Source organism: Hipposideros armiger, unplaced genomic scaffold (genome assembly GCF_001890085.2).
Source record: "Hipposideros armiger isolate ML-2016 unplaced genomic scaffold, ASM189008v1 scaffold_1345, whole genome shotgun sequence".
NCBI lineage: Eukaryota > Metazoa > Chordata > Mammalia > Chiroptera > Hipposideridae > Hipposideros > Hipposideros armiger.
The window spans coordinates 179,067-190,856 of record NW_017732695.1 but is presented as its reverse complement, the minus strand read 5'-3'; the positions used below and the strand labels follow the sequence as shown (position 1 = coordinate 190,856).

The 11,790-nt window shown below is 39.8% G+C and overlaps 1 protein-coding gene across 2 annotated transcripts in view; it reads right to left on the bottom strand.

Moving 5' to 3' along the window:
- Positions 1-95: 95 nt before the first annotated feature.
- Positions 96-11,790, bottom strand: part of STYK1 (serine/threonine/tyrosine kinase 1) — a 34,143-nt gene continuing 22,448 nt past the window's right edge. For both annotated transcript variants that reach the window (XM_019633587.1, XM_019633586.1), the window contains 6 exons: positions 11,149-11,330; positions 9,337-9,420; positions 7,684-7,892; positions 6,049-6,089; positions 5,380-5,476; positions 96-2,702 (listed from right to left, as the gene is read on the bottom strand). In XM_019633587.1, coding sequence (XP_019489132.1) covers positions 2,498-2,702; positions 5,380-5,476; positions 6,049-6,089; positions 7,684-7,892; positions 9,337-9,420; positions 11,149-11,330 — 818 coding nt within the window. In that variant the 3' untranslated portion in view covers positions 96-2,497. The remainder of the gene's footprint in view (positions 2,703-5,379; positions 5,477-6,048; positions 6,090-7,683; positions 7,893-9,336; positions 9,421-11,148; positions 11,331-11,790) is intronic.

Sequence of the window (11,790 nt, the reverse complement as noted above, 5' to 3'; positions counted from 1 at the left end):
GACTCACGGCAGCCCAGCTCCAGGTTGAGCTGTTGTTCAGCATCTTAGCTGTAGAGGGTAGTGTCACTGGCCCTCATATGTGGGATCCGAACCGGAGCCCTCTGGCATCCCAAGCCAGCTCCTAACCAACGCTCCACTCAGCCGGCCCATATAATCCCCTTTTTGAAAAAGTATGGCCAAGTAAGCCCAGTTTTCTTAAACAATTACTTTGTCCAGTTTTCCAGGTCTATATTCAGAAAAACAAATACAATTATGGGTAAAAGTTTAAAATGTTATTGTCTGTTTCTTTCCCTCCTCCGAAAAAAAAATTAACATAATGAAAGAGCAATGCTCCATTTCACTATGCGCCTCTTTCCTCTGGCCTCACTATGCTCCCTTCCCGCTGCCTCCTTGCAGTTCTTCAAACAAGCTATGCTTTTTTTCTTGCCTCAAAGTTTTCACACATATAATTTTTCTCCTGGAAGGCTCTTCTCACTGTTTGTCAGGCTTATTTCCCCATCTCTAAGGTCTCCGTTTAAATGCCATTTCTTCAGAGAGCGCCTCATTTTATACTCCCTTCTGCTATCCTTTATTTTTTCTTCATAGCATTTACCACAATTCATAATGTACAAATACCCACACAAATATGTATATAATGTCTCTCACTTTCTAGGCTGTAATCAAAAGCTCTCTGTTCCTTTTATCCAACACCTAGCAAGTGTCTAGCAGTGTTTTCCTTAACACTCAATTTTTTAAAAAATATTTGCATAAATAAATGTTTTGTAAATTTGACTTAAATGAAGAGCCAGGAAGCAACAATGAGCTTCCGTAGGACTTCATTATTTTGTGCCCAGCCACTCCACCTTCCTTCTCTCTACTGCTCCTTGCCGCCCATTTAAACCCTGACTAGTCATTGCAGTATTCCTACAGTGCAGAATCATGATTCAGTGGATGACTCATCATGACTCCATCAGGAGTCTAACTTTTACAGAATTTTCAACTGCCAGTCATCTTTCCTACAGCCTTAGGTGTCCCTCCCAGAGTACCCTGAGTAAGTATTCTTTAAAATCACAGATCTACATGTTCAACGGAACTGTCATCGTCCTGATATTTTCAGTACTTTGAAATAGTAGGAGACTCCTCTCATTGCCCAGCAGCTCACACAGAAATGATGACATCATGATTTTAGTCCTGTGGTGCTTGTACCCTACTATCATCTTTAGGCAGGCCTGCCTTGCAGTGTGACTGACAACCCGAGGTTCTCGGCCACAGATTTTAAGTGAAAAGGATATGAAAGATTCTAGGATAGGTAGGAAGGGGAAAAGAAAGGAAAGTGACATTTATTGAGTACATATTATGTGCCAGACACAAATACATACTCTCATTCAGTCCTCACAACAACCCTGTGAGGTAAGTATTATCCCCATTTTATCTCTTTTCTGCCAATGTAGATTGTCTCTTGAATTTTTCTATTGATGCTAACTTCCATTTATTTACTTTTAGCCTCCCTATTGTAAAGATGTTAGCAGCTGTATACTAGAAAAGCCCACTTTCACTCAGTGAATATTAACTGAATGAAATAAGTTTCACAGTACATCAGTGGATGATTGAAAATCAGAAGGTACCATCCTGCTGTCTCAGATGACATCCTTTTCTAGCCCTTGTTAAAGACCTTCTGGCCTACTAAGCATTCTTGCTAGGTTTCCACATTCCCTATTGTTAAACACACAGTATATTCACCATGAGCCTAAGTGACTCTCTAGGCTCAGATTCCTCAGTCTTACAGGGACCAGGAAGCTGGCCTGATGAACAACACATGCTAAATGTTCCTAATCATAAAATGACCCCTCCAGCTTCTCGTTAAAAGTAATACCACCAGGGTTCACCTGTCTTAGAATTAGGTAAAAGGGGACTATCTTTCTCTTACCTATACTCAGGGGAAACTCAGACGTTTTCCTTCATGGTTCTCCTCCAGCCCTGCGTGAAGGAGCCAGGACTGAGGAACTTTACGTCCTTCCTCCACCTTCTCTTTGAAGGATGACCTTGGTCCACATCTACACCCCTGAGCAAATAGAACCTTTAATTTTCTCATCAAGTCCTTTATTGGCTTTCTAGTCCCTCATTTGATTCTAATTTCTGTGGACCTTATAATAGTCTAGATAAAAGCATCCTTCGGGAGGAAACTAGCCTATGTTGGGGGTGACCAGCATATTTGGGCCATGCCCCACACACACTGCAGATTTCTAAAACCTCCTGTGCAGTGGCACTGGCTACCACTTCTACCCTGGGTCTTCAGGATTGAGAGAGCAGAAATGAAATTGTATTTCTCAGTCTCAAGGGTATATAGTGTGTAGAGTCTCGCCCAGCATCATTTCATTTAGGGAAATGTGGGGGGGAGATCCAGGATCCATGTCCTGTTTCTTTCTTTATGTTCCACTAGAGAGTCCATCCTCTGTTCTTAGAAGAATTGGTTCCAGGAGTATATGATCACCCATGAATGCTGCTTGCCCTGGGATCTTCAAAGGAAGCTGTGGCTGTAGGACAGGCTGTCCACGCTGATGCCTGCCACAGCTGCGTACAGTTCAGGCACCACCAGTTCCGGTACCTGCAACACCGCCTCGTCGTCCGCAGTTTGAGCAGCAGCTTCTAGGCGCGAGCGTAGCTCTCTCAGCGAAGGGCGGCTGTCCTCGCTCCAGCGCCAGCAGGACTTCATAAGACCATACCTGCAAGGGAAACGAGAGAAGCTCACTTCCTTGACCAGGCAAGTGTACGAGAAATATGCCTCCTCTCCTAACAAAGCTGAACAAAAAACCCCTGAAGTTCTTTAATTTATTCTCATTGTCCTGTCTCTCGTATTCTTCCCAGAGATTAATATTCATCTCATCCTCTTAATACTTAGCCTCTTAAAATCATCTTCTCAACAGCGCCCTTTTAATAATAGGAATGACTGAAGATTTCTCAAGGTACAGTCAGTATGGCAGAACAGTTTGGGTTTTTTCCCCCCTTTCTATTGCCAACTGCCCTTTCAGAAGTTAAGTCTTCTCATCTTTCAATGTTACTAATGCAGAATTCCAGACCATTGCTACAATTTATGTACCAGTAAAAGCTACATTATAGCCAGGAAAATAAGAAGTTATAGAATAATATGGTTCACACTAATTTTTAGGTGTTTCCTTCCGTTAATCCAGGTCATTTCCCCCTTTATAATTTAGCTTCTTCAGGAAGTTGCCTTCATCTAGATAAAAGTACTTTAATCTGTCTTTTCTTCAATCCAGTTTAGAGAATGTATAATGCTGTCTGTTTTCAAATACTTTTATCACGTCCCATCCCTGCTCAAGAACCTACAGTGGTTTTCCACTGCCTACCACATGAAGTTGGCATCCTACCCCAGCTTTCTCCCACACAGGCCGGGCCTCGCTGAAGCCCAGTGTCTTGCTATGTCCTAGATGTGGTATTAACACCCAGCTCTGCCTTTGCTCATGCTATGCCCACGTCCTTGAACTCTTCTCCATGGTCATCATTCCCTGTGGGTTTGTTTTAAATCTCAATTTCTCTGTGAAACCTTCTCTTATAAACCTCAGCCTACCCAGTGTTTCCCACACTCATTAACATTGTACCATGAGACTGTGAAGGATGCTACTTTTATACTACTAGCATTTATCAAGAACTAATAAAGCATGGAAATGGAATTTAACATACATTATTTCATTTCAGCCTCACAATAACTGAGATAGGATTATCATTTTACCTATTTTAAGGTAAGTAAACAGTGTATAGTGAAATAGTAGGACTAGGACTGAGCATGTGTCTTTTTTACTCTGAGATGAATCTGAGCTTTTAACCATTTTACTTATTGCCTAACACTTTATGTTGATTTTCATGTTGTTGCAGATAGCTCCTCATCCAATGTTAAGTGCTTCAAGATCAGGTACTTTATCAGTTAAGTGTCTCCCCCCCCAGTATCAAGGACAGCCTTTTACACATAGAAAGTTTACAAGAAATATTTTTCAGCAATTTCGTTCTGGTGTACCCAGCCAGTATCATTATACTATGTGTGTGTGAGTGTGTGTGTGTGCGTATTTATAGTTATGATAGTTAACATTTATAATCTGCTTAATATGGTAAATGTTTATTATAGGGAAATCCAGGTACTGGAAATTTGCCCTTTTGATGATGAAAACTTTACAATTTTAATGAAAATATATATTAATATATTATATTCTCTCCTGCTGTCTTATAAATAATCTAACCGTTTCTTACATTCTATAACCATCCCTATTTGTATTTTATTGGTTATAAAATTCTGTGTGTGATTTTTTATTTTTCCATTTTTTGCCTCTACATTGGTTCACCAGCTGTCCCTTTCTGCTGACAATATTGGATCCTCCTTCTCCTGTCTTTCTAATTTCTTCCTAGCACCCTTCTGGTTGGCTTCTAGTGTGCTCAGAGTTGGGAAAACAGATCAATAATTTTTAAAAGTTAAGTATTAAATAAGAGCCAGTGTCGGGCCGGCCTAGTGGCGCATTGGTTAAGAGCTGGCTTGGGACGCCAGCTCTGAGCAGCAGGGCCCCAGTTCAGATCCCACATGAGGGCCAGTGATGCTGCGCCCTCTACAGCTAAGATGCTGAACAACAACTCCACCTGGGGCTGGGCTGCCACGAGTTGCTGGCGATGGCCTAGGCTGCAGTGGGGCTGCAGTGTGCTGCCATGCTACCGTGAGTGGCCGGCAGCCAGCGTGAGCTGCCGTGAGCCGCTGTGAGCAGCTGTCCAGTGGCTGGTGTGCGACTGTCTCACCCAGGAAGAGTACAATGATAATACCAACACGGGCCAGTGAAGCCACGTTCTCCACAACTAGACTGAAGAACAAAAGGACAGCAACTTGTCTGTTCCCCTTCCCCGATTCCCCAACGCTGTTCCCCTCCCCCAATTCCCCAATTAAATAAATAAATAAATAAATAAATAAATAAATAAATAAATAAATAAATAAGAGCCAGTTAGTAACTCTACTGCGGTGGATTTTATGGCAACTGTATTAGAACTGAGGCTGCAGTCTCTGACTGAGACTGACATTTCGACAAATGAAGCACTACTGTACCTACAGTGGATTTGGTCTACTTCTTACCTATGAAGCTTCTGGAGGAACTTTATGAAATTTAGATTCCTAATATAGTTGCCTCAACATTGTGTGTGTGTGTGTGTGTGTGTACACATATACGTATGCTGTATGTGTATATATGATGGATGAGCAGATGTGTCTTACTGCATAGGTTTGGTCTAGGGATGTACATTAGAACAGAAAGGACAGCTGGGGATCCTCTGAGACACTTTGAAAAGGGCATGATTCATAGGCAGCAAAAAGTACTTTGAATGAGAGACAAGTAGGCCTTAAAAGCCACTTACATGGTGTGTGTGCAGCTACTGGGTCTCTTCATGATCTTCCTTCTTTGGAGATGCTGTAGAATGCTGAGAGGAGGGACTTCAGGATATGGCGGTGCCCCTGTTGGTATGGAAAGAATGAGAGTGCAAGAGCGCTTTAGGTCCTGTAGAACATCAACTATATCAATGCTGTTCTCCATCCACCTGGGCTAATTGGCTACAAAAAGTAAATAAATATAACGCCATAGGAAAAATACTAGATACTATATAGTTGTTCCCTAGTGATCAAGATACAACTTAGAGAATTTGGGGGGAGAAGGGTTTTTGGGGGGGGGAAAACTGATAATTTAGGAGAATATTGAGTCTTCAGGAAAGTAACAAAGTAAAGCAAAGTGAGTAACACCTGCCCTCCCTCCCCAAATGTGGGAAGGTTCTATAGTTTCTCAGTCAAATGGATTTGTAAATCTGAAGACAACATTTTTATATTTGCTATGCAAGATCACTCTTGGAATTATCCTTTGGATTTCAAAACATCCCTTGGAATTGGTCAAGTGTTGAGGAAAAGAAAGCAAAAGAAAGTTAAAAGGTGGAGAAGGATTTCATGTCAGCCCAGCTCAAACCTCTGAGATCATACTAAAACCTCTGCTCATAGCATATATCATCCATGACCCAAATAAACATACAGGAACATACCTAGAGTCACCATCTCATAAAGCAGGATCCCAAAGGACCAGCTATAAAAGAAACAAAGTCATTTACTTAATTTCAATTTCTGCCTTTCCTGAAGAGAGCTCACTTAAATATCAGAGGCCTTCAGTAAGAACTTAAGACAGTGAAGGAACACAGAAGGTGTCTGATAAAATAAGCCAAATAACGGTGTCATGAGAAAGCATTTCTATCCAATCCCCTTAGAGTCTAATCTCTCTGAGGACTGGATTTATGTCTCCTTTCTTCTATATTTCATTTTAATAGATGTTTACTATTATTGGCTAAATTGTATGCATGTGTTTATGCAAACACACAAACACATTCATCCAAACATAATGAAATTCCCCTCTGCTTATTTTTCATTCTTGCTATTCCTTCCTGCTGAAATTCCAGCCTTTATTCTTAGCACAAAGCCAATTGAGGTTTATCATTTATCTACTATTTCCTCAGTGGATCTAGTTGTCCAAACCTAGGGAAAATATTAACAGAATAAGCCTTGGACATAATTGGAATAGGTATTTGCATAAGCAGTATGATTTAAGAGATTTTTTTGTATATTTCTCTATAATATCATCGTTAAATAAGCAGTATTTCCCAGTTACGCTTATTACTCCCAGATCTCTATTGAAAAGCAGATGTTAGTGAAGCAACAATGGAAGTCTTTTAATTGACTCACCGTATTAACCAATGTTCTAAATTTCATCTGCTGCTCATGACATTCATGGCTAGTAAGATCATCTATGTTACACCTACGTACTTCTCCAATCAGTTGAGATATATGATTACCAAAAGTCAGTTGTGATTCTTTACAGTCCTGTTTATGATGATCATACATGTAAATGTAATTATGTAACCAATTAATTATTATGCAAGCTGATTATATATAAATGCAACCAAGTATTAGCTCCATGAAAAGTAGGTTGAATGCTTTGAAAATATTCTATAAAAATAAGCTACTAAAAAGAAAGTGTTCAAATTGGGTGGGTGAGACAACTGTAAAAAATAAAAATAAATGTCTGCAGTCAATTGCTTCACAATTGTTTTCAAGTTTCTCACACTACTTAGAATCATCCCAAACTGAAACTCAAAAATAATTCATTATGGATACTGTTTATATAAGAAACAACATGTAACTCCATTTAGCAGGTCCATTCTCATTAAAAAGGCCTTGGCTTGCCTCTAAAAAGATTGATAAATAAGTGTCTATTTGTATGTTTTAAGTTAAATGATTCGAAGTATGTATACTTCTTTTTATTTTAATAATTCCTGGTTTTACTGAACTTTTGATTAAATGGGACCCATCTCCTTCAATTAAAGGTACTCTATTAGATTAGGTCCTTGGATTGGAGTGTGAGTAATCTTTTCACTTTTCTTGTTTTCCTAATTAAGGCTGCTAATCTAATACAGAAGGAATACTTCAAAAGACACTAAACGGGATTGCAGCCAGATGCCAAATATGAGCTCTGTCACATAATACACAATTCTGCTTGAGAGTCTGTCTGACTTCTAAGTAGAGATTTCACTTGCAGACATAAGTGACACCAGACACAGTCATGGTCAGAGACCAGAGGACACCTAGGGCAAAAGGGAAGAAATGCAAAGCGCAGGAACAAACCGTACACGTCTCCTCTGATGCCAGCTGGTCTCAGCAGAAGCCGTTCTGGGGCGAGCCACTTGAGAGGTACAGTGCGAGTCGAGGAGATGGCCCCTTGGGTATGGACTTCATAAGCCAGGCCCAGTCCACAGAGTTTAGCAGTAAGATCACACTGGATCAGAATATTCCTGGCTGCCACATCACCATGGAACAGATGCTTACCCTGGAGAAATTCCTGTCAACATAAGATCAAAGATAGATCAGCTGTCTGAGGTCATGGTTTGGGTCACACACAAGGAGAAACAGTCCTAGAAATCCTCGAAAAGACAAGGAACATTTGCTACTCCAAAGAAGTCTCATTTATAATGACTTCCAAGTCATGACAATGAATAAGGTATTTTGTGTTGTGATTATCAAACTGACATTAATACTGGGTTTGGAAAGTATAATCACTCACTGTATGTCAAGCTCTAACCTCTGCCTGATTTTGCCTTCCTCTCAGATAGGACCCAGAGACACTGGAAAAATGGAGTAGGTCTCAAGTTTCTAGGAGGAGTCCCCCAAACAAGGTAATATATAAAAAGAAAAAGTCAGTGTCATAAGTGGGATCAGTGCATCCCAATGGGGCACTTCTGCAATTACGGTTCAGAATACAAGGTAGGCTATAGACTGACACTCTAACTTTATCAAGGGAACATACCAGCTAGGCCCTCCAGACACCATAGATAGTATTGATTTATGTGGTGTGCTCTCGTCCTAGCCCATGGGAGCTTCAGCTGTAACTACTCCTCTTTTCTTGCCTCACTACTTCTTTTTTCCTCAATCTTGCCCTGATTCCATTTAGATCCCTGGTATATTTCACACCTTCAGGTGACACACTATATCAAGTGCTTAAAGTCGTAGCTTTACGGAGCCCTGATTTTCTATGGCAAGTGCTATCTTAAACACAATTATCTAAATAATTTCATAGACATAGTCATCTAAATTTCCTGAGTACTTCTAGTAAAGGCAAATGTTTTCTCTTAAACCCTGAGCTCTTTCTCTTGCCTCTTTATTTAAGGTGGTTTAAAATTAAGGAATGGTGTCACGGTTACCCTTTCTTATTCCTCCTCTTCCACCTGTTTCTCATTCTTTTTAAAGTAGATGTATTTCCTATCACATTCAGTATCAAAGAAAGTCTCCAACCAAACATGTTCTGAACTAGTATTTCTTGTTTTTCAGGTACAAAACTGTATCCTTACTTCTGGCGCGGTAGCCTTTTACCCATTTATCTTCCCATCTCTTCTTTGAACTTGCGTCCCTATTTGCCCCTTTTGCATCCATTAATATTAGTATATATGGGTAAACAAGAGTATCAAGCAAATGGACAGATAGCTCTTGACCTTGGTTTTTGACCTTTAAGACTAAGAAACCTTTTCAAACCCATCCTGTTCCTTCTAAAAACCCTAAGTTGACTACTTTCTGCCTCGAATTACCAATCCTATAGTACATTATCTAAATGATTTCATAAAGTCTTGAAAATAATTTATCAATGCTTGAGTGTCTGCCCCCTAACTTCCATTTGATTTTCTTTATAATATAGACCTCATTTGGGAATATAAATATGAGAACTATGACATCAAGTATACCAGGCTAACACGAAAAATCCCTACCATCTATCGTCATTTTGCCCAGCTTACCAAAGCCAAGAGGACCTGCTTCCCAATGTGATATACTTGTTTTTCTGAGAGATCATAGAGAAGACCTTCCATGGTCATCACATCCTGAAGAGACAGAGAAGAAAGCATTATAGCCAAATGACATGAACAGATTTGAAATATATATATATGGGCCAATATCAAATCTAAGGAAAAGATACAAAAACATAGGAGCTATAAGATTCAAGGAGAGACTCATCCAAGAGATTTCAGACATACAGAGAAGTACAGTGACTTACTGGGCTGGAGAAAAAATAAAGAATGTAGATGAATAGCAGAATGCAGGAAGAACAGAATAACAGGTAAGAAAGACAAGTATATGTAAGACTATCTATTGGTATGTATAAGACTATTCACTAGATAAAGCATCAGCTTTCCTGGGGTAGAATGTGTGTGTGTGATTAATTAAGCACAGTAACTTAACACATCTTTATTGAATGTCTACTATGTGCCATATTCCATCTTAGGAACTCAGAATATAAGAGTTAGCAAAATAAACATGTCTTCTGCTTTCTGGAGTTTATAGTATGACAAACACGCATGAATCAGAATTGAATAATCATATGTAAATATATAGTTACATATCTGCAAGTGCCATGAAAGACATGTAAAAGAGAGTATATGATGGTGGGAAAAAGAGAGCTGATTCAGTTGGAGAAGCAAGGAAAGCTTTTGATGAGATCTGAAGGATGAGTGGGAATTGACTATACGAAGAGCAGAAGGGAGAAGTTTGGTGTAATGAGAAAAGTATGTAAAGATGATCTAAAATCATCTATAGAAGCATAATAATTTAGAAACTAGAAACTAGTGAGGTTAGAGCACAGAACAAGTTACAGATGGATAACCTCTTTAAAAAGTTGGAAATGCCTAAAGACTTTCACGTTGTCCTATTTGCATCACTGGATGGAAGACATAACCAGGTGCCTTTTCCATTCACATTTAGTAGTAAAATAATCAGCATATTAAGGAGACTTGATTAATATTGAACTTGACCATTGGCAAGTGGAGAACTAACTAGGGAAACATGTAGCACTTCAGAATGAGAAATGTATAGAGAAGTAGGGAAATTGTAAGGAAAGGGATTTGCACTTTAGTCTGGAAATTAATTTTTTTTAATGTGAGTTTGAGGTACAAAAACTTAAAAGCTGAATGTCACCTCAAGTCAGCCCTGGTATACTACAGTGATAGTACAGAACGGAAGGCACACTTAACACTAACAAAACAGAATTACCATTAGTACTAACAATAGTTTTGTTGCTGTGTAATTATTATTATAACAGCTATCATTTTGAGTGCTTGCTATGTACCAATCACTGCTAGTCTTTACGTACATAATTTCTTTTCATGTTAATAATAATTTATTCTTACTCTAATTTTACAGATTCAGAAAATTTGGGCTCAGAGAGGTAATTTACCCAAAGTCACATAACTAGTAAGTGGTGGAGCCTAAAGTCCATGCTCTAAATCTGTACTGCCCAATATGGTAGCCATTAGACACCTGTGGCTATTTAAATGTGCATTATTGAAAATGATATAAAAATAAAGCTTCAGTTTCTCAGTCATGTCAGCCACATTTCAAGTGCTCTGTAGCCACATGTGATTGGTGGCATCATATTGGACAGAGCAGATAGAGAACATTGCTGTCATCGTAAAGAATTCTACAGGATGGTGGTAGTCACGGTTATGTTATTAGAATGACTCTCTACTTTGTCATTTGTCAGGCTAGTTGACATTTGAACAGCTAATGAGCCAGGTCAGGCCTTTCTTTCTTAACACCTCTACCGTACTGCTCACCCGGCGACAGGTCCAGAGAAAGCTGAGCAGGTCCCCCTGGGCCACATCCTCCAACACCATATAGAGCGGCAGCCCTTCTGTGCAGCAGCCTTCCAGCTGTACCAGGTTCTGGTGTGTCCCCAGGTACTGATGGAACTGGATTCGCCCTAAGAAATCCTGAATCTCGCGGAGCCCAGCTGGTTCTGTGGAGAACAGAAGAGCCATGGGCAACAAACAGAGAGAGCATCACTGATAAGATGAGGTATGAGGCAGGAAGCCACCTCAGATAAGATGAGGCGTGTGGCAGGAAGCCACCTCAGGTGGTAATTCTCAAGGCTCTACAGAGGAATGAACAGGGAGAAAAAGTAAATAGAAAGGGAACCCATTAAAAGATGATCCTTACTGGCCTTTTGTCAAAAGTAACATAGAACCATAGGCCTTAGATCTGAGTAGGCTTTCATCTGCCTACATAGGCATGTGTTCTGTTCACACTAAAAATTATCTGGACTAGGCCTTTTGATTAATATCCTTACTTATCCTATACTTGTTCTATATGCATCTACCATTATTGGCCCACATCATGAGTATCAACAAAGGAGAGAGAGAGAGAGAGAGAGAGAGAGAGAGAGAGAGAGAGAGAGAGAGAGAGAGAGAGAGAGAGAG